Source organism: Agelaius phoeniceus, chromosome Z (assembly GCF_051311805.1).
Source record: "Agelaius phoeniceus isolate bAgePho1 chromosome Z, bAgePho1.hap1, whole genome shotgun sequence".
NCBI classification, from domain to species: domain Eukaryota; kingdom Metazoa; phylum Chordata; class Aves; order Passeriformes; family Icteridae; genus Agelaius; species Agelaius phoeniceus.
This window is the reverse complement of record NC_135303.1, coordinates 92,576,174-92,599,367: the sequence shown is the minus strand read 5'-3', so window position 1 is coordinate 92,599,367 and position 23,194 is coordinate 92,576,174. Positions and strand designations below refer to the sequence as shown.

The 23,194-nt window shown below is 48.1% G+C and overlaps 1 protein-coding gene across 4 annotated transcripts in view; it reads right to left on the bottom strand.

Annotated features, from left to right (window-relative positions):
• Nucleotides 1-23,194, bottom strand: part of CTIF (cap binding complex dependent translation initiation factor) — a 148,602-nt gene that overhangs the window by 112,543 nt on the left and 12,865 nt on the right. For all 4 annotated transcript variants that reach the window (XM_077171337.1, XM_077171336.1, XM_077171339.1 and 1 more), the window contains 2 exons: nucleotides 7,481-7,693; nucleotides 4,315-4,398 (listed from right to left, as the gene is read on the bottom strand). In XM_077171337.1, the coding sequence (XP_077027452.1) occupies nucleotides 4,315-4,398; nucleotides 7,481-7,693 (297 nt within the window). The remainder of the gene's footprint in view (nucleotides 1-4,314; nucleotides 4,399-7,480; nucleotides 7,694-23,194) is intronic.

The following is a 23,194-nucleotide window of genomic DNA, read 5'->3' as shown; positions in this document are numbered from 1 at the left end:
CCCAAGAGACAGCCTTCACACATTGCCCCACACTTCCTATTGCCATTGCTTTGGCAACATGGCAGCTTTTCCAGCCATGACTGCAGGACATTGACATGGAATAACAAGACCTTAAAGCTCATCTCATTCCATCCCCTGCCATGGGCAGGGACAGCTTTCACTAGATGAGGCTGTTCCAAGCCCTGTCCAGCCTGGGATGGGGCAGCCACAGCTGCTCTGGGCACCCTGTGCAAGGGCCTCCCCACCCTCACAGCCAAGAATTCCTTCCCAATATCCCATCTAACACAGTCCTTCCCAGTGGGAAGCCATTCCCCCTTGTCCCTCCAGGCCCTTGTCAGAACTCTTATGCTGGCACAGTTAGGGATGCTCTTTACTCCAGGCAGTTTGATCTCCAGCCAAGGCCCAAGAGCACAATCCCACCACCTCACCCTGCCACCATGTGCTGCTGTTCCTGCTGGTTCAACAGGAGGGCAAAGCCATCTCCTTCACCACCAGCTCCTCAGGGAGGACAGGACAAGGGTGCTACAAGCAAGGTGTGGGATCATCAGGTGTGATCTACACACCCTGCCTGCTCCTTCACTGCTCAGTAGATCAACAACACAACCATCAACTGCAGAAGCCTCTGAGGGCCCAAACCCTGTACCAAGCTCCTGCTGCACCTGGTGGGGCATGGACACAAGCAGTGGGATGATAGCAAGTCCTGTTTCCTGCCAACAACACAGGTTTTTCCCTTGGTGCTGATGGGTGACAGCCAGCCACCATGGGGGAAGGGAGGGACTTGGCCAGGAAGGAGGATTTTCAGCTCTCCATCTCCCACTGCCTGGAGAAATGGCACAAACCCGCAGAGTTGTTCTGGTTTTTGTTAATGCCTTTTACATAAGGGGAGCCTGGGATGCAGTTCCTGCCAGGCCTTTCAAGTACCAAGAGCTTTGCTGGATCCCTCAATATGCACCATTCCAGATTTTTTTACTTAATGAATTGCTCTCAGAAATATATCAAAGAGCTTCCTACTTGCCACAGCCTCACAAGGGGAATGCAAATAAAGTATTATATAAAAACTTCCCACTGGCTCTTTTTGGGGAAGAAAAAAAAAATCCAAACATAAAAGAGTTTAAAATTATTCCATTATCTAAACCTTCCTCTTTACAGAGGCAGTAAGGTGCTCAAAGAATATTTTGAGTACCTGGTCTTTGCCCCAGAGGCTCACACGTGGTGAGACCTGGCAAACTTTCAGGGGTTTAGTGGAACATGGCCACACCATGCAGCAAACAGAGAGATCCCAGCAGGAAACAAGAATTACAGATGAGCTGAATGTAATTGTGAGACCAGGATTTTCTCAGCACATGAGTTCACAAAATGTATCTCAGGAGATTCCTCCATGAGCAGACCATCTTCTCACAGCCACCCACCCACAGAACTGGAAAGACCAGGAGGTTTCAGGGGGAATTATATCTCTTTTTAAGCCACTGCTTTGTATGGGATGCCTTTCTGCCAGCCTTTGGGAACTGACTCCAAGTCTCACACAGCTGCTAATACAGGTCTCACCAAGTAGTGCAAGAGCAGGACAAGTCTGGGTGCTCTTTTCCAGAGACACCCAACAACATCAGAAACCAGCAATTTAGGAATATCCAGGACTGTTTTTACCTTCATTTTAATGAAAGTGAAAACACTTAAAAATGAAGGGTAAAAACACTTTATTTTTACCCTTATACTGTATATTATTTAGAAATGTCTAACTCCCTCACTTGTACAACAACCAGTAGATGCTTATATACACACATACTATATAAAAATGCATAACACAGACACACAAAAAAAAAATCTTTCTTTTACTTTTATTTACCTTGCTGGATCATATAACCCAGAATTTCAAAGGCATCAAGTACTCAGGGATACATAGAGGGATTTTGCAGGCACGGAAAAGTCATCTTCTCTCTAGGTTTCTCCATAACCTTTAGGAAGCCAATTAATTCTGAAAAAGCAAGACTGGACTACTCTGTCTTCACAGAAAATGAACCACATGCTGAATATATTTCCTGGACTAACCCAGATTTCCATATAAATGCCCTTTCTGATGGTCACGTGAAGCATACCATGGTCAGTGATACATAACCCACATTTTCACATTAGCTGAAGCCAGCAGAAATCTCACATCCAAGTATTTTTCAAGTATGACTGGCAATGCAGAGATCTCAGCTGGAAACACAATAGAAAATTAGGAATTCCATTTCCTGCCCAAACCCCTCAAATACATAAAAAAACTGCACAAAAAAACCCCCATCACAACAACAACAAAAAATCAAACAAAAAAACCCCAAAAACCAAAACAAAACCAAAAATCTGAAACCAAACAAACTCCAAACAAAACAAAAAAACCACCCCATAAACGCAACCCCTCCCGCCACTGGGAAATAATTAGCTGGCTTCTTCCTTAGGAGGTTTGAAAAGTGATTGCTAATTTTAATTCAGGACAAGCATCATAGTAATGACTTTTTTTTTTTTAATATTGAAAGATTTTTTTGTGAGAATAGCCAGGAATGGTAAGAAACTGCACTTGGTGCTCACCAGCAGCATTTAACTCATATATCAGTGACAGCGAGAGAAATGCTTGCCTGGACAGAGGAACAATAGCTTGCAGCTCCTCTTTGGTGCCAAGGAAAATTTGTTACTCACAGTTAAAGGAAGCCAAACATGGAGAGAGATAATTACTAGCTCTGCTGCAGGCTGGGAGAGAGCCCAAACACAGGGTAAGCAGCTTGGGCATCAGCGAATGGTGTTTGTGTGTAGGAAAGGAGCTCCCTGTAGGAGGAGATCAAACACATTTAATTCCCAGGGAAAAAAACAGCAAGAAAACAAAAAAAAAAAAACCAACCAACATGTAAGCTGAAACAAAAGAGCGCATGGCACCAGGCAGATGGAGGCTGTCAGGGAAGTCACACCCATGCATGACTCCTGCATCCTCCTGTGGTCACCACCAGCCACTGGCACATCAGCAGAGCCCTTGGGAGAAGGGCCAGGGACCCTCTTCCCTAAGGAAAGCCCCATATCCACCCAAGGCAGCCTGATGGAAATGGCCAGCCTTCCAGCTGAACATCCAACAGCTGTCTGCAGTGCTGGGAGGGAGCCTGATGAGGTTTTGCTGCTGAATATTTTGAAGCAGATCACAGCTGTAATAAATTAAATCCACAATTCCATCTGGCACCTTCAGGAGCTCATCCAAAGCAGCGCCTCTGTTCAGCACACGCCCTCCTACAAAACAACACCCTGCCTTTGCTGGGTGCAGGTGTTGGCAGAGGTGCTACCAGCATCCCTTGGCCATGGCAGGGATGGGATGCCTAAGCCCCCATCCCTCAGCCATGAACTTCCAGCATGGCTCCATGGGAGGAAGCTGTGCCCAAAACGAGAGCTGCAACCTGCCCTGCTCAGACTGGTATAGCCTCTTTTACACCCTGCAAAGGGCTCCCAAACTCCCCCTCATGGATCCATGCACAAGACTGTATCTGGAGGATAGCAAGCACAGCAAGAGAATAAAAGCTACCAACTTGAAGCCACTTCTCTTGGTGGGACATCCATCAGCCACAGCAACTGGAAATGCTGTTTCCCCTTCCTTCAGATCCCTAAATTTCACATCTGCTCAAGCAAGTGCTGTTCTCACAGAGCTGATGTCTCATGGTGACACAGCAGCTTGTCAATCAGATGAGAATGATCAAACACAAGCCCCCACCCAACCCAATTCTCTTCCATGGGGGTACTCACATGAGGAGGGGCAACCACCTCTAGCAGTGCCTGGTAAACACTCCTCACTCATGTTCACACCATGTCCAAGCACCAAAACTGACTCATACCTGGCTCCTGTCACTGCACAACCAACACAGGCTCTCAGCACGTGCAACTTTGCTTCTTCTGCCAGCTCACCCTCTCAGCTGCGTAATGCTCTTCCCTGCAACACCATCCTTGTGCTGCAGCACACAACACAGAAGCCCAGCTACACACAAAGATCCCTTATTCCAGCCACATCTCATCCATCCAAGTCAGCTCTGATGCTCCTAACAGCTTCCTCACACAGGTGACAATAAGAAAGTCTTCTGGAATAAATGCGACACACTCCTTATTTTTTCCCCTTTAAGCTCCTGGATGAAAGCATCCATCTGCACATCAGGATGTTTGGGCAGGAATGAGCTTTCAGATGCCAAGCAGAGGGACACCATCTCCCCTTCCATGGGAGAGGGAGACAGCTGGCAGCACCTCCCAGGTGAGGCAGTGCAAGAAATAAAGGCAAAGCTCTGGGGAGGAGGAACTGAGCACAAACCGTACCTGGTTATGTTCGTGAGACGACGAGCCCTTCCCTCGGGATGGGGAACAGCTGCCATCAAGCTGCTCGCTACAATCCGCCGTCCACTGCAAAAGGGATAAAAAAAGGGATTGTGTAAAATAATAGCTGGGCTGGGCAAAACTGCTGTGTCAGTCCACAGTGCACAGAAAACACCGTCCCGCCGCGGGCATTGCTGCACACGTGTGGCACCCCCTCCTTTTTGAGGATGATCCCAAAGGCTTTGGCTTGGAAATGCTCCACCCGCTGACAGTGGGTACAGGGAAGAAGCAGGAACAACTGTAGGAAAGCATTTGATATAGTGCTTTGCAATAAAATCCAGCCCCAATACCTCCTTGCTGACTCTGACACTGCTTGGAACCCCAGGTGTGTGATACACACTAGGGTGACTTATCATTCATTGCCATGGAAAGTTGGAAAATTTCTGCTTTTCCTAAACCCTCGTTCCCAACTCTATTTGCTTCAAGGACAGATAAATGCCCTGGGCAGCCAATACCCTGTGTTTTCATTCTAAACAAAACAGCAAATGAGTATGGAAACTATAGGTTTGGCCATTGCCATATGTGGCCATAGAAGATTAGCAGACTCTTAGGCCAGCTTGCCCCAAGGTTGGACAGAAACGTGTCTCCACAAAAATAATTGAATTTGGTGTCATTTGTTGCCTTGGTTCTTTTTCCCCCTAAAGAAATATAGGGCTGTATCATACTAGTGAAAAAAAACCAAACCAAAAACAACCAAATTTTCACTAGACAAACATCAAAGATGCTGCTTAATTCCAAAGTCATTTTTGTCTCTCCTTCAACAAAGTGGAGACTGACCAGCCCCACTTCCGAGGTCTTCCATGCTGGAAGCACTTGGCTACTCCAGAGACACTCAAGGCTTGGTACCATCACCAAGGATGATGTGCCAAGAAAATGAAAAGTCATTTCCATACAAACAACCACCTCAGAGCTCCCTGACAGGTATGGATGAGGCCACAGAATAAGAGTCTTCACTACAACTGCTCATGATCCCTGCCCTCATCAGAGAGCCCATCCTAGCTCACAGATGGGGGGATTTCAGTCTCCCCTCATTAAAGAGCTGCCCATCACTCTCCTGCCACTTCTGCTCAGCCCCCTGAGCAGGCTCATGATGCTATCACTCTTGAGAGTCTTTTATTTACCAGGATAGGGATACCAGATGTATCCCTATCTGCTTTAACAATTTTGAGTGCAACCACATGCCTGGAAAGGTCTCTCAAGGAACAAGTTCACTCATTATCTCCACAGCAAAATAAAATCACCTTTTCCTCTATGATTTTCCTCTTTTTTCCTGGTGGGAGCAAGGTTGGAGACATCCCCATCATGGGAACATCCACATTTTGGGATTCTCTGAAATGGCAATGGATTCAGCTTCCCTGGGAGCTGAGTGAGGAGGATGTGCCTTTCTTTCCTTCCCCCAGCAAGGAGAGCAGTTGTTCAGGAATGTGGTACCATCCAAGCAACTCTCACACACTCGGCTGAATGGATTTATCCACTCTCAGGCAGGGAAAACATCACAGCCATAAGGAAACAAACTGCAGAGAGATTAAGTAACTTGCCCAGCATTAAAGATTTAGTTTCTGGCAGAGCCTTGCAGTTAAAAACAATTTCCTTGGTCTCAGCTGAGTGCCTTTCCCTTAAATCCATCTTTCTCCCTCTAGCTCTCATTAATGAGGGAACGTGCCACCTTCCATCAGGCTGCCTTCCACCAGGGTTACTCCAGTCAGCTGCAGGATATGCGCCTGTTTATTCCTTGCTTTGCTAAGAACTGATCAGAAAGAGAAAATCAGAAATAAAAAATCCTGATTATTTTTTATAGGTGGAAAAATGAAAACAAAACCTTTGTGAGACAGTAGATAATTCCTTCTTAGTGCATCCATTAAGACATGGCTTGATAAATGCAAGTGACCTAAAGTAAAAGCCCACCTTCACTTTTTGTCCAATACACAGCCCTAGAAATACAAAATGTTGCATTTTGATGGAGTTCCACAATAAATCCTAATTAAACTTCTGCATCAATGGTCTGGGGTACAACCTCATTTAGCTGCTTCATTTGAGTTGCCTCTATAACTGGTTTAATTAAAAGGTTTAATGTTCAGATCTTTCATTATTACGAATTTTTCCTTTAAAATAAAACCCAGCCATCTTGAAAGAGAACACTCTCAGAACTGACATTAAAAACTCAGCAGCTCCTTTCTTCCAGGGCAAGCCAAGAAGGAAAGCTAAAATGCCATTTCCACAACTGGAAGATGGATTTGGTTGCAATCAAGGATCTTATTGCAAAAAACGTACACGGTATGCCATGAGAATTAGAAATTTTTGTCCTTAAGATGCAGAGGGAGCCTGAGCTTATTGGCAGAGCAGTAGGCAGGCTGGAAGAGGTTACAAAACTTGGTCTATTATTTTATTTCTGATTCAATACTACTTTTGAGCTTGACACATTAATAAGCAGAACTTGTCTGTTTGGCCTGAAGCCCCTCCAAAGCGTCACTTCAAACACAGACACCTTCCAGCCTTGGGTTAATAAAATCACTAGTTTTTTGAATATATTTTGTCCCATTTCTAAGGGCTTTGATCCTCAAATTGTAGAAGACCTCTTCACCAAAATCTATTGTTAAAAAGGTTCCTTTGTTTGGTAATTTCTTTACATTGAGATGATATGAAACATGTCTAGAGCTCTGGGTCAGATCCTCAGCTCCAGCAAACCTGCAGAGTTCAGACAGATCAGATCAAACACTGCTGATACCAGGTAAAAATGGGATCCTTCATATGTAGAATCATGGAATGGTTTGGCTTCCTTAAACCCCACCTCATTTCACCCATGCCATGGGCAGAGACACTTTCCACTGTCTCAAGTTGCTCCAAGCCCTATCCAACCTGGCCTACAACACTTTCAACGATGCACCTTGAGACCATAAAATAACCAAACCCAGCATCAGGAGACCACTACCAGCAGCTTGGAAACCTCAAATACATCCCCAAACAAGCGAGCTGCCTCAAACCCAGTGTTTTACCACATCCTGCTCCACATTCAAACCCTGAAAAAGCTACTCCAGCTGAGAACACACTCTGTGAGCCCCCAGCCCCTCTCTCACCCCACAGTGAGTGGGAGGAGGTCCCTTTCACCCACCTGTGAGACATGGGACTGTGTCTTCTCGCTCTCGCCGTCGCCCTCGGTCTTGTCGGTGAGCAGCCCCTGGACCTGGTACTCCAGGACGTAGCTGTCGATGAAGCGCTCCAGCTCCTCGATCTCCTGGGAGCGGCTGCTCCCCGCCTCCGAGGAGGCTGATGCCACTGAGGAGCTCTCCATCCCTTCAGGGGGCACACCAGGAACGCAGGGAGCCTGAGGAAGCGGGACAAAAAAGACAGCGAGGAATTATTTCCCAGTAATTATAAAAAACCCCAGCAGACAAAGCCTATCGGTTGCCACGTGCAGGATGTTCTTTGCTATATATCTGCATTTCCAATACAATTTCTCATAATCCTAGGTGGTTGCTTTTAGGGCTTCCAGGCATGCAAAAAATGTTCCGTTTCTGTAATATTCCTGCATTTAAGGACAACAGACGTATTTCCTGGCCTCCTGCTTAAAACCAAAATTACTGAAAATCTCCAGACATATGCACGAGAGGAAAAAAATGTGACACTAAAATGCTTGATTTAATAAATCCAAAGCATTAGTTGTTCTGGATATGGGTGAGAAGCTGGGTGTAATGGACATGTCTGAGGAAGAGGATGATAACTGAAAAGCCTCTCTAGGGCAGTGGCAGTAAATAATGCTGAGCTAATGATGCAAGTGTAAACGGTCCAGTGAGGAGGTGAGACAGAGATCGCAACAGAATTCACTTTTAAAACCTCTCACTGCAGAAAATTGCCTCTATAGGAGATGTAGGGGATTTATAATTCTCTTCTCCTTCCTACTTCTCCAGGGCTCAATGACTAACACAGTAAAGAAAGGAAACCACCAGCTCCTGGGCTGGGCATAGCACTGGGCTCTGCTCCCTCTGACAGGGACAGGACCCATGGAAATGGCTGGAGCTGTGCCAGGGGGGTTTGGGTGGGATATCAGGGAAAAGCTCCTCCCCAGAGGGTGCTGGCACTGCCCAGGCTCCCCAGGGAATGGGCACGGCCCCGAGGCTGCCAGAGCTCCAGGAGCCTTTGGGCAGCACTGCCAGGGATGCTCAGGGTGGGATTGCTGGGGGTCTGTGCAGGGCAGGAGCTGGGCTGGGTGATCCTGGGGGGTCCCTTCCAGCTCAGGATATTTTATAATGCTACATTTGGAAAAAACTGGGCTGTGGTCCAGTGTCTTGTGTTAAATCTGATATTCCTCCCTTCCTGCAGCTGGGAGGGAGAAGACATGGGAGCTGCCAGCACACTGCAGGACACAACAGCTTCATCCCTCACCCTCTCCTTCACCAGGAATGGGTAGTTACAGTCTGCTTTGAGACAAGTATAAAATCACTAAGCAAATCCGGAGTGAGTCACATGCCATCCAGAAGGGAAGGGGAGGGAAAAAAAATCTGCTCCCAGCTCATGTAGTTTCCAGCTCCTGAACTATTTTCTCCTCTGTCACTTCTGAACAATTGTGGCATCATTTGGAAACTGCCGAGAATGAGCAGTTCTGGCCTAAGGATTTCATCTGTTCAAGGAATTATTCCCAAATGTGCCCAGACTGTCAAAAAGGCTCATTATGTAGACCAATATCACACATTAGCTCCTGAAAAAAATTATATGCCATATTAAAAAGGACAAAGAAAAAAGAAGAAAGTGAAGAAAGAAAAAGAGAAGGAGCCCCAGAGAGTGTGGAGCCCTGGAGGAGGGCATGCTTCTCCCCTTTTCACTAATTAGTGCCAATTACAAAAAGGAAAGCACCAATTATCAAACAGGAAGTGCTAAGGAAAGAGTTGGGAGAACAGGAGGCTCCCATGAGTCCTGGAGGGATGTGATGGCATGGAGAGATGGCACAAGGCAGGGGACAAATGATACAGGTGGCATCACTCACGATGGAGTGAGCAGGGTCAGAGGTTATCTTCCATCTCATTGGGCCACACATTACCCAAGCCCAAAGGATTTTTTTGTCTACTTCAGACAACACAAACCACATATCTGAGATATTTGTGGATCTCTAGTGGGAAACTCTAAAACAAATTCATCTTGTGGTAGCTTCACCTCTCTCTAAAGGAAACCATCACTCAACAGGAAGAAAACTCCTGCTCTTCCTGGCGATCTGTGCCTGGAGCTAGTTTCTCACCTCACCTCACCCTCAAAACACATACAAAAAATGTTTTCAAATAAAAACCCACACTTGAGCATCAAAGCATTTACTATCTTCCCACACTGAGCAAACAAATGTTGGTGAGAGCTCTTGATGAAGCAGTGATCCCTTGGCTCTGTGTTGGCTCAGCACCTACCACAAAGGATTCCCAGACACCAGGTACTTTCCTTAATCACAACAAAGAGAGATGAACCTCAAATCTGCTTTTTTTAATCACTTCCCCCTTCCCTCTACTCTACTTTGCCAAAGCACAAAGTTTGTAAGTTTTGGGGGTCTGAAAATAACCTTCCAAATCTTTCCTATCTCTGAAAGTGTTCAAGGCCAGGTTGGATGAGACTTGGAGCAACCTGGTGCAGTGGAGTATGTCCCTGCCCATGGCAAGGGGGTACAAATAGAGGACCTTGAAGATTTATTCCAACTTAAATCCTTGTAAAACCGTATGATTTTACAAAGCCCATGTTGTGCTCGTTACTGTGACCATAAAAGAAGGAATCATCAGCAGAAAAAGTCAATAGATGTGCAAACTGCTTATTATAACCTAGTAATTATCAGCATTACTGTAATGTATAATTATTATTAATAGCTGTTATTAAGGGTGATCTAAATGGGGTTCTTGCTCTAGCAAGATTATACAGTTTTTTTAGCAATTATACAGTTTTACCCTTCATCAGCAAATAATAAGAACAAGCATTTTTTATTACACTTGTAGGCTCATTCCCTTTCTCCCAAAGGTGCTTCAGGCTTGTTGAACTTGTGGAAACAAGTGGTGAGTTTGATAGGTGAAGAACAGTAATGGAGAACAAACCCACTTTGGGTTGGGAGGCAACAGGAGAGTGGAACTTGCAACCAAAATTATTTAAGACGTGGTGAGTCCATGATGAGAAGACCACAGACATGCAGGACAGTGATGCATTTCCATCAGGTCACTGGAGGATGGGTGAGAGGGCCCCACATGCACGTCCTCCCCCAGGGAGGAGGCTCCAGCCATTCCCCCCCCACGCCAAAAGCTCTCCAAAATCTGGACTGCAGCAGTCTGGCAGTGCCAAGACAGAACAGCAGGGCAACTTCCCACAGATTGTCCCCTGGGATGAGACCCACCTGTGTCCCAGCCACGCCAAGGGACTCCAGCCCCCAAAACAAGCTTCTGGGTAAAAACATTCTGGCACACCAAAACTGCAACCATAAAGAGATCCTCCTAAAACAATTCTTACAGAATCACTGAATCATAGAATTGTTTAGATTGGAAAGCCCTCCAAGACCATCAAGTCCATTCCCCTGGCAACACCAAGGCCACCACTGCCCCATCTCCCCAAGTGCCACTTCCACTTGGCTTTTAAATCCCTCCAGGGATGGGGGCTCCACCACTGCTCTGGGAAACTCTGCTGGAAGCTCTGGACAAGCCTTTCCATGGAGGGATTTTCCCCAATATCCAACTGACCCTCCCCTGGCCCAGCCTGAGGCCATTCCCTCTGCTCCTGTCTCTTGTTCCCTGGGAGCACAGCCCGACCCCCCCGGCTGTCCCCTCCTGTCAGGAGCTGTGCAGAGCCACAAGGGCCCCCTGAGCCTCCTTTGCTCCAGGCTCAGCCCCTGCCCAGCTCCCTCAGCCTCTCCTGGGGCTCCAGCCCCTTCCCAGCTCCATTCCCTGCCCTGGACACGCTCCAGCCCCTCAGGGTCTCTCTTGTCCTGAGGGCCCAGAGCTGTCCCCAGCACTGGAGGTGCCTCAGCACCAGTATCCCCAGGGCCCTTCCCAGATTCCCAGCCCCTCTGCACCAGCCTAGAGCTGTAGGGGTCTGGGGTGACCCAAGAGCAAGCCAGTTCTCACTCCAATTCATCCAGACAAACCCACATCCTGACCTGCTATAAGGACACCAACAGTACACCTTGCTCCTATGCAAAGTCCAATGTGACTTAGCATCAGCAAAGGAAAGAAAATAAACAGATTGCTTTTCCCAGTGTTTTGCTCCCACTGGATGGATGCTAAGAGCTTAAAGTCTTCTTGCACACTTGGTGAGTTTCTTTGAAAGTTGCGGCTTCCAAAGGGCAAGAGAAACAGGAATACCACATTGTCACACGCAACCAAAATGGTAACAGTTGTAAGCAGATTTTCTTGACAACTACACAGCCAGGAGCCAATACCCAACACCAACACCTAGGTAAGGTCATTGGGAAAAATCTCTAAAATACAGAGTTCAGGCAGAACTACTTCATGCATTGGGCTTCCTCTCACCTGAACTGAAATTCAATTATTGAAAGGTGTAACCACCTCCAAAGCCCAATAAAGGACAAGTGCCCAGCCAATCTTTTCCACAACGTGTCCTCAGCTGTTTAGGCTTGACTGACTGACTGATGGCATTTAATTGAAAACTCATGTGTCTTCCTTACTTATCCTTCAGTTAAACACTAAGAAAAACCCAGACTATTCCTCCATGACTCTAAAGTGAAGTCAGGAGGAATGCAGAGCATCCTTTATGCAGAGAATATTTATTTCTCAGAAATGCCATCACGGGCCAGCTGCTGCAGAGACAGGCTGTGACAGGCTACAGAGATATCCTGACATCCTTGAAAGCCTTTGTCTTGCCGCATGGGATTTATCATCCCAGAGTTTTCTAGGAACAAGAGATGCTTCCTATAAAAGGCAGCTGCAGTGCAAATTCTTCACGTACCAACGCAGCCACCTGCTTCCAGAATGTTCTTTGATAGGACATCCAGCATCCCTCTCGTGTTAGCTCTCCCTTGAGTATTTATAACACTGTGATCCAGCAGGTCCCTTCTGCTCTGAGACACCTGGGACACAAACTGAGGAACAGCTCAGCAGCCCAGATTTGTCTGTGCCTGAATGGGATGATGATAAAACCAAACCAAACTGATGCCCAGGGAGACAGAGGGAAAGGCCCCAGCCCAGGCCCAGACATCACACCCTCTCTCATGAGCAACCAATGACAACTTTCACATCTCTTGCGCAGGCTCCAAAACCCACCCCACTGTTCTCCCATCTCTGTCCCCTACAGCCATGTTGGACATCACCTTGTGCAGGTGGAGGTGGATATCCAGGCTGAGGTGACACCCTCTTCTGCTCAGTGCCTCTCTGGGGCTGGGCAGGGAGGAACAGCTCACGGTCAAACCCTCCATCATCACCTCCCTCACACTTCCTGCTCACTGAGACTCCAAGCCAGGCTTCCCAAAGCAGCTGCCGAAGCATACACAGAAGGAGGAACTCCCTGCAGCCCCAGACGAGGGAGATGCTTTGACCACACAGACCAGGGAAGAGCAGATAGTACAGGACAGCCCTTCTACTTCTTATCTGCTTCTTATCAGCACCTTTGGGTCAGGTGAAACCCTCTGTGTGTCTCGACTCTGCAAACAACCACCCACCAGCTCACGCTCCGACAGCAGCACAGCCATGAGGACCTTTGACTGTCTGTGTTTGGGGCTGGAACTCCTCGCCACCAGCACGGCTTGATTTCCAGCATCTCCTTTTAATGAGCCTCTTCTGCAGCAATATTTTGCCTCTCCTCATCCAGTCCTTTTCCAACAACAAGTAATTAGCAATGCGTCTTTCTCAAGCGGTGAGAGCATCTCAGAGAACGAGACGAGCAGTTTATCTTTATTGCTGGCAGGCAGCTCTCATACCCAGCCACCCGCAGGAACAGTTACTATGGAAAATAAAAGCAACAGAGATGAACCATGACTCTCTGTACCCAGGTACTGCTGCATTTCCACAAAGCATGATGTGTCTGTCTTGGATTTGCTGCTCCAAAACCACTAGCTTTTCAGACATCAAAACATCAAGCACAGAAATGTAAATTATTATACCCTGGATCTGACCCTTTTCTAATTAAAATGTAAACACCTTTGAAAACCACATGAGTGTTTACTGCTGGAGCCAGCCCTGGGCTTTTCAGATACTGATGCATCCACAGCTGGCTGAGCATTTAATGTATTTCATCGTCCCTCCAGTCTCAGGTCTGCTTTCTGGTACCTGGTGATGCAGAAAAGCCCCAGTGACAGGACAGGAGCCCACCAGCTGTCACATTGCAGTGCCACTCACAAGCCTGGCACAGAACACAGCAGGCAAACACCACGGTGCATTGAAACAGACCCATCAAAACAAACACAGAAATAAATGGAGGGAAAAAAGAGAGGGACAGGCAAGTGCCGCAGAATCCAACCCAAAACAGCCAGCTTGATCCCGCAAGAAAGGGAGACGAGTAACCAGAAAGCCAGAAATCCTCATTCTCACCCAGACAACAATTTATTATGTAGCTTGCTTCCCTGCAATAAAGCAATTCTTTGTGGTTGGAAAGTGAATCTTTTTCCTTTTCTTCTCTCTAAACAAAAACAAAGCCACATCACCTTTAGAAACATAAAGTCTTTTAGTGTGTCAAATCTGTGCATGAGGTTGGAGTGGTTTTCCACCAGATGGACTTCCTTGCCTGGGGGAAGACATTACCTTTGGCTTGTGATAGATATTATCAAAAAAGGAAAGGAAAAAAACAGCACACAACTAAGAAAAGTACTGTCTGAACATCAAGTGAGAGGAGGTGGGTTTTTATGGGCTTACCCTGTGGTGAGATGCTCCACTACAGGGGATGTCAGGGCGAGGAGACTGCTGGGGCATCACTGGCTGCAGCAACAACAGCAAGGAACACTCACAGATTTTGATACAAATTCAATACATGCAAATGCACCACCATTTCTAGATATAAAATCTGAAACAGGCCCTAAAAAGCCTCCAACCACCAACCTCTGAATTCTGAACAGCCTGAGTTTTATAACCTATTTTATACTGGTTCATGCTATAAACATGTTCCTCTGCTTCTACTATAAGCTGATGGAACGAGAGCTCATATTACATGTTACCCTTGTTATTTTTCACCTTTACAAGGAAAATGTCGCCGGGTAAAGATATTGAACAGCTATAATGAATATCTGAGGAAGAGCATTTCACATATGCTCTCCTCTTCAGAGCTGCACTGTTTGTCCTTGGAGAGCACACAGCATCACTCTGGCAGCTGGGCAGGACGTGATGGCTGCAGGGATCATGCTGGAACACATGAACCAAGGATGTTCTCCTGCCAGATGAGCTTGCACATGGGCACCATGCACCTGTGTGTGCCCTCCTGCGATTCACCTGGCAGGCTGCAATCCTCAGGCAACCAACACCTGTTTTTTTGCCCAGCTCTTCTGGCACCCCAAGGGATGAGCCACGATGCCATGGAAGCAGCAGCCAGGGTACAAAACTCTCTGTGCAGGCAGTGCTCTGCAGGCAGAGAGCAAAGCCCACATCCTAAATAAAAGCACCACAACCACGAGCTCATCCATACACAGTCGCTCGCGCGCCCGTGCCGGCTGCCACGCATCGTCCTTTGTAAAATAACCAAAGGGAAACCATTATAGGGACAAAATCTTTTCTTTCCAGGCACCCAGGCAATATAATAGGCACTTGGGCTGTGAAAAGCTCTCTAATCCGAAAAGACACATCCAACTCTAAGTTGAGATGTCAACCTGCTGAAGTAATCCATCCCATTGGTGGCTGCCCATGGGAGGGACTGGGTGGGAGCAGCGCACCCCAGTCAGCAGCAGCAGGGCAGGCATGGAGGCTGCTTAATCCCCATTAAATCACGCCCGTGGCTCACTGGCAAAAAGCATTTTTGTGCCTGTACACCAGCTTGTAGCAGCATTCAGAGAACATACCTTGGCCACCAGCCAAAATGCTGGAGCTGCCACTCCCGGATGGATTTTATGCTAGGAGGAGCCAGCTGGTCCTCTCCTCCTGGGAATTGTAGGATCACAAAACAGTCTGGGTTGGAACAAATCTTTAAAGGTCATCCAGTCCAACCCCCTGCCATGGACAATAACACCTCCCACTTGATGAGGTTGTTCCAAGTCCCATCCAGCCTGGCCTTGGACACTGCCAGGGATCCAGGGGCAGCCCCAGCTGCTCTGGGCACCCTGGGCCAGGGCCTGCCCACCCTCCCAGCCAGCAATTCCTAATTGCCAAGAGCCCAAAATCTGTGCCTGCCCTCTGGCAGTGGGAGCCATTGCCTGGCTGCTGTCCCTGCAGGCCTTGTCCCCAGTCCCTGGGCAGCTCTGCTGGAGCCCCTGGAGGCCCTGGCAGGGGCTCTGAGGTGTCCCTGGAGCCTTCTCTTGTGCAGCTGAGCAGCCCCAGCTGTGCCAGGCTGGCTCCAGAGCAGAGGGGCTCCAGCCCTGGCAGCAGCTCCATGGCCTCCTCTGCACTGGCTGCAGCAGCTCCAGCTCCTTGTGCTGCTGGAGCCAGGGCTGGGGCAGCTCTGCAGGTGGGCTCTCACCTGAGCCCAGGGGCACAGGGGCAGGATCCACCCTGCCCTGCTGCCCACGCTGGGGCTCAGCCCAGGGCAGGGGGTTCAGGCTGGGGCAGGTCCAGCTCTCACCCACAGCACCCCCAGCTCCTTCTCCCAGGGCTGCTCCCCCTGCTCAGCCCCAGCCTGGGTTGATCCCAGGGGTTGCCCTGACCCAGGTGTAGGCTTGTTAAACCTTGTGAGGTTCCCATCCTTAAGGATTCTCACTTCCATCCCAACCAGCTGCTTTCCTTCATCACAGCTTTCCCCTTTTCTGGAAATGAAGCTCTTCTGTGCAACAAGAATAGGGACAGGAGAGTTTCTAGTGCATCCCAAATTCAACATCTCTGGAAGATGAGATAGGAATGAGGAAGCAAGATGCTTTTTGCAACATCAGCCACCTTCTGCACAATCGAAAGCAAATTTTCTGTGGGTTCCTGTTGCTAAAACCAAAGGGAACAATCTTTCCCAGCCTTGGGTAAGCTGCTGGTTGGGATGGGGTTACATGCAAAGAGCATCATCTAAGGCAGCTCTCACACCTTGAGAAGATCACAGAATCATGGAATGGCTTGGGTTGGAAGGGACCTTAAACCTCATCTCATTAATGTCATGGGCAGGGGCACCTTCCATTGTCCCAGGTTGCTCCAAGCTCCATCCAACCTGGCCTTGGACAATTCCAGGGATCCAGGGGCAGCCACAGCCCTGTGCTGGGACCTCATCATCATCACAGGCAATAATTTCTCCACAAAACAGTTTCTTCCTAGATGCCCTTGCAAACCCTAGATCCACTTTTCAGGCTACAAGGATGTCATGCCATGTTCTCCCTCAAAATTTCCCAGGGCATTTAGGAAAGCAAATGTAATACCCAGATAGACCCAGGTTTTGCATTGGGCTCCCAGCAGCTGTCCCAGCAAGGAACATGATGCAGCACAGGCACCACAGCACCCACCAAAGGTCGCACCTAGCCCAGGGATGCTGCTTGTGGCAGGGATGGGCTCCCTGTATGACCCCACCACACTGACAAAAGTCAGAGCAGCAAGAATGCCCAGCCCAGGATAGGGGGAAACCAGACCCTGCAAGCTTTGCTTTGTACAAGCAGCATAAGCCAAGCCCACCAGCTCAACCCTCCTCTCAAATCCATCCCCAGCTTTTAGCTCCTTCCAGCAGCTGATGAGGCAGCTTGAATCAATTCACCAGGAAAACGCCTGCCTTAGGGAACCAGACCAAAAATACCAAGCACCTCCCCAGACAGGAATTTTTGGGAGCTACTGGCCAGCCACCAGCCTCCTTTCTGAGGCTTGAAGTGCATTTTTTTTGCAATCACTCCCAGACTATCACTCTGTTGGATACTCTGCACCAGCAATGCTGCCACAGATCTCCAAAAATTTCCAGGTGACCCCACTCCACCTGTGGTTATTCCCCCCTAAACTGCAGCGAATGAGGGATGACAAGAAGCCAGCAATGGGGGTGGGAAGAGCAGCCTGCTGACTCCCAGGGTATAAAGATGCTGCAAGCACTTGCACAGCTGCATTTATCACCCAGGGGACCTGGCTGAGCCCTGGCAGGCAGGAGCAAGACAGGGAGGGGTTTGTTATTACAAAGCAAACAGAGAGACAGGTACTTTCAGGACATGACAAGTAAACTGTTTTGAAATGAACATGAACTTGGCGAGTGTCTGTTTACCTCCACCAGCAGCAAGGACAGTTGGGACTGGCCCTGATCAAGACAGCTTTGGGATTTACCAACCCCGTGTTCTAATCTTCCCTGCTGTCAGTGACCCTGACACCAGTCCCTTCTGCTAACCCCAGGTCTCAGACCACAGAATCACAGAATGCTTTGGGTGGGAAGGGATCTTCCAGTCCACCCCCTGCCATGGGCAGGGACACCTTCCACAGTCCTAGGTTGCTCCAAACCTCATCCAGCCTGGCACTGGACACTTCCAGAGATGGGCCAGACACAAATTCCCTGTGCAACCTGTGCCAGGGCCTCGACACCTACTTTTTCCCAAATATCTAGTCTAAATCTACTCTCTGGCAGTTTGAAGCCATCCCTCTGTGTCCTGTCACCACAAAAGCCTCTCTCCATCTTCCTGTAGGCTCTCTTCATGCAGTGCAAGAAAGCCTTGTTGAGTTCCAGTACTGCTGCTGGTGTACTGGGGACAATAACATAACATCTGTCCCAAAATACCCTTGAGCTGCTCTTTGTGTCCAGCTGTTGCATCCACCATGGACCCAAATGTGCCATGCACTTCATGTGTGACTGGTATGACACCAGCTCGTCCATCCTGCCCCACCTCCCTCTCTTGTAAAACACAAATACTCCTCTTTTCTTTCATGGTACACTAAATTTCCACAGCTCTCCATTATGGTGCAAAGTAATTTAAGACGTTTCATTTGGGATTGAAACGGGACTTGACATTATTTTGTTTCCTGTTTCAACAAAATATCTGTTCTCACTGAACCCAGCTAAAAATGCTCTTGTCCCCCACAACTATCCTTGGCACCATGATTTCTCTACAGGCTAATTAAGAGAAAAAGCTAGAGCAAGCAATAATTATTTGTTGAGGACAATTCACAGTAAGGATAACTTGTGGCACCCGCCCAAAGGATGCAGCAGGGCAATGGGATCATGGTGGGAGGGCTGCAGGTGCAGCACAGGGGAGCAGCATCTGCAGCTTCAGCAGAAACACCCCAGCAGGATGCCTGCTATTCATGCACCTTTGACTTCAGAGATTAAATAGAGAACTCAAAGTATATTGCTTTGCAGAAAAAAAAAAAGGAAAAAAGGAAAGAAAAGAGGTAAGGGAGAATTTGATTAATCAAGAAACTGCTTAGGGATATACCATCAAAGGCCCTTGAAGGTAGAGCCTCACCATTCCCAGCTCTTGAGTGTCAGCAAAGGGTAGAGATGTCCACCTGAGGGATCTCTATGACCCAACAATTCAGCAGCAGAATTTAACATGGGACTGGAAAAGGCACTTCTGCAATAAATTGTACAGTATGAAAGAAAATAAACCTCATTCCTAGTGCTGAGGTAGTGCAGGACTCGGAGGCTTCAGAGGAAGACGCCAAGAATGCCAAGATAAACACAAAACTCTGGGGTTTGGGGCAGGTTCTTCCCACTCCTCCTAGGGGTTTCATAGAACCATGGAATGGTTTGGGTTGGATGGGACTTCAAAAGCCATCCACTGCCACCTCTGCCATGGGCAGGACACCTTCCACTAATGCAGATTGCTCCAAGCCCTGTCCAACCTGGCCTGGGACATTTCCAGGGATGGAACAGTCACAGTTTCTCTGGGAAACTTTGTGCCAGTGCTTCCTGAGGACCCTGGCCTCCGGAAACACCCTGCTGCTGATGAGCATTCCCACATATCCATGATATCCAAAGGCCTTCCAGCACCAGGAACCAGAGGTGACACCTGGCACTCAAGCCACAGATTCCCCCTCCACCAGTGTGGGACAAGGGTCATGTTTCTCCTCTGTCACAGCCTCCAGAGGAACAAAATTCACCCTTGAAGAAGCAGAAGTCTGAACCTATCCCATAATAACAATAATAATTTTTAAAAATTACTTGTTTGACAGCACCCCAGATTTGGCTTGATGAATTTTAAACAGTTTTGGTCAAGTCACTGCAGCCAAACCACTGGGAAGGAAACACTGAAAAAAATGGTTTCACTTCTTTTTAGAGTTTTGTATTTTTTAACAAAGGATTTTTTGTTTTATTTTGTGCTGATGTACACTGAATTTCCACAACTCTCCATTATAGTGCAAAATAATTGAAACCACATTTCATTTTGGATTGAAATGGGACTTGACATTATTTGTTTTCCTGTTTCAATAAAATAAAAATATCTATTCTCATTGAGCACAGCCAAAAACACTCTTATTCCTCACAACTATCCTTAGCACTATGATTTTTCTACAGGCTAATTAAGGGAAAAAATGGAGTTAGCATTAACTATCTGTTTTATGGCCTAGTGTTGAAGAGTATTCACTGAGAATCTGAGGATAACTTGGAGCACCCACCCAAAGGACGCAGCAGTGCTTCAGGAAAGAAGATTTGCAAGTTAAAGTGTTATTGCAATCCACTTGAAAGTTAGAAAGTTAGGAACCTCCCTTTCTACAGAGGGAAACAAGGAAAATGGGAACTCACACTCTCTCAAAAAGAAGGGGCACTGGTACAGCCCCAGTTCTGCTGTCAAGGTCTAACACCAGGCACAAGCCCGGTGCCAGCCCTTTCAGGCTTTAACCTCTCAGCAACGCCTCTGCCTTGGCTTGTTCCCAGCTCCTCCACGGGCTGCTCTGCCGCAGGAGAAAATATTTACTCTCCAGAGACTATCAGGCACTGCACAAGATAACACCCAGGGGTGCAGAAACCCCAGCAGATAAAGAAGCCTCGTGTGATGCCCCGCTCCGTCCTCTCCCACTCCCTTTCAGGTCCAACTGGATCCCGTGCAGGGCGAGGGGACAAAAAGCCCCAAACAAAACAGGTTTTCAGGGCAGTGCTGCTGACTTGTTGTTTTCCAAGCCCTCTGCCACCAAGCCCCTGCGGTGCTGCTAACCTCTGCTGATCCCATCAGGTGGTTTAACCGGGAAGCTTAGCAGTAAGCCCTGCTCCTGCGAGGAGGCACCACATTACGTGAGTTATTCTCTGCCCAAGCGTGGAGCTCTGAGCTCCAAAATCCCAGCTACAGCTTACAGGAAGAAAATCAAGTGCCTGAATGGAGGAAATTCATCCCAGGTTGCAATGTTTTGTTGTTGGGCTGGACTTGATTTTTTTCTTTCTGCCCTAGGCTTTATTTGTTTAATGTTGAAGTACATGTTAAACCCTGATAACATGCTGCAAACCCCTGTCTTGCTAAAAAAATAAGAATTTGGCACGTCTAAAAGGCACCTGGCCTATACCTCTAGCCAAATAAACATATTATAAACAGGAAAAGAGGCAGGTAGAGAAGGGAGAAACCACAGTGAGGAGAGCAAAGGGAAGAAAAAATGGGATAGAGAATAAAAAAATCATGATAGGCCAAAAACCCAAAAACAAACCCAAAACCAACCAAAACCCAAAAACAAACAAACAAAAAGGGGATCAGGAAGAACACCACAAATGAGATGGGGCATAAGGGACATAAAAATGGGACAGACAACATAAAAGAAGGGATAGAAAACAAGAAAAAATGGGATAGGCAACAAAAAAATGGAACAGGTAACAAATAGAATGGGATGGGTAACTAAAGAAAGAAAGGGACAGGCAACAACTCTGCATCCAAGAGCTGGGCAGAAAGTGGCACGGCACGGTTTTCACTTGTTAACTTTGGCAGGCAGAGGATTTCTGCAGTAAGATGATGCACGTGTACAATCAGGGCAGGGAGAAGAGGAGGGAGCTGTGATGAAGACCATGGCAGCAAAGAAATCCTTGTAGGGGGGCTGCCTGGAAAGTCTGACAGGCTGGGACCACCAAACCCAGCAGGATGGCCACTGGAGCAGGAAAAGCAGTTCGCAAGTATTACACTCTCCCTGGCTACAACCCTTACTCTCAGGCTTCACCTAGCCTGAGCAAAAGAATATTATTATTGGGAGACAGACAATAAATCAAAGAACAGCTTGGAAAAACCCGTGAAGCCTCGTGAGAGCCAAGGAAACCTGCACTATCTAGGGAAGAGCGAGATTACAATAATTAGGTCACTTGGCGATAAGCCTCCCTAGCACACACACGCGCTGCCGCTCCGCCCGGGAGTGCTGATACCCCCCAGGAGCCGAGAATCCCGGCAGCAGAATGCCAGGGGCACGGGAAACACCAGCAGCAGAAAGCCTCCTCCAGCAGCAAACAGCTGCAGCTGCTCAACTCCAGGTCTGGGGATCCGTAGGTGAAGCTTGGGAAACTCGGATGGGATACTGGAAAATTCCTTTGCTTTGAGCTGTGGTTCAGCAGCCAACATGTAACTTGAGTGTGAGATCTGGGTGTGCAGCTTGGAAACAGCAGCAGGACTCAGCTGGAGGAGGCCCTGAGCAGGTTTGATGTCAAAGCTGGCTCTGCACTGAGCAGAGGGCTGGACCAGAGGACCTTACTTCAACCCAGAAGAACTCCAGGATCTTATCTATGGAGATCTTCCCTGAGCCCAGATTTTCCGGACAAAGCAAGAAAGACATACTTTAAGCTTAGTGAATACCAGAAGAAACTTCATAACACAGCAAGGTCAGGCTGACCTTTAGGAGAGGAATCAGGCTGACATGAAATTCAAGTACATGACAATCCCATTGAGCAAAGCTGCCTGCTCTGGGAGGCAGAGGATGGTCCCATGCAGCGAGTGCTGAACAGGGAATGCACTTTTCCCTGGAGAAAGGGAGACAGAAGCTTTTTATTACTCATCTCCTCCTTCCTGGACAGTTTGCCATCAGCTCTGCCCATGCTGGCAGCCTCGGGGCTCAAGGACTTGAAAGAGCCACAGCTGCAGGCCCAGAGTGTGGGCTGGACTGAGATCACATCCAGATGTTTGACCCCAGATCAAGCAAACAGGAAGGGCAGACCAAAGAGGAGGATGTGCTCACTGCTCCAACCTGCTCTTGGCTCTTCCTCCCCACCTGTGCCATCATCTGCCAGTCTCTGATTTGGCCATCTACTACTGGGGCCTAACCTCAGAGCTCAGAGCACAGAAACCAGCCACCTATGCTTGGGCTTTCCAGGCTCCCTCCTTGCACTGATTTGAGTACAACCACCACCTTCCAAAAGACATTTGCTTTTCTTAACAGAGGAGGCAGACAATCCCTCACTGGAGCCTCCACATTGTTTTTTAAGCTGCTTCTTTCTGAACAACTCATCAATACTCTCACCTGCCCCTACAACACACAACAGATCCCTAGAACAACCCAAACAACAACAAACAGCACGGGATGGTTTTGTGATGCCTCCTGCTTGCAGTCCACACAGCTGTGTTGACACCAGCAAGCTTTTCCCACCTGTCAGCTGTAGAAAATCCAAGCTCTGCCCTGGGCTCAGGTGAAACCTCACCTGCAGAGCATCTGGAGTTCCCAACAGCACAAGGAGCTGGAGCTGCTGCAGCCAGTGCAGAGGAGGCCACGGAGCTGCTGCCAGGGCTGGAGCCCCTCTGCTCTGGAGCCAGCCTGGCACAGCTGGGGCTGCTCAGCTGCACAAGAGAAGGCTCCAGGGACACCTCAGAGCCCCTGCCAGGGCCTCCAGGGGCTCCGGGAGAGCTGCACAGGGACTGGGGACAAGGCCTGCAGGGACAGCAGCCAGGCAA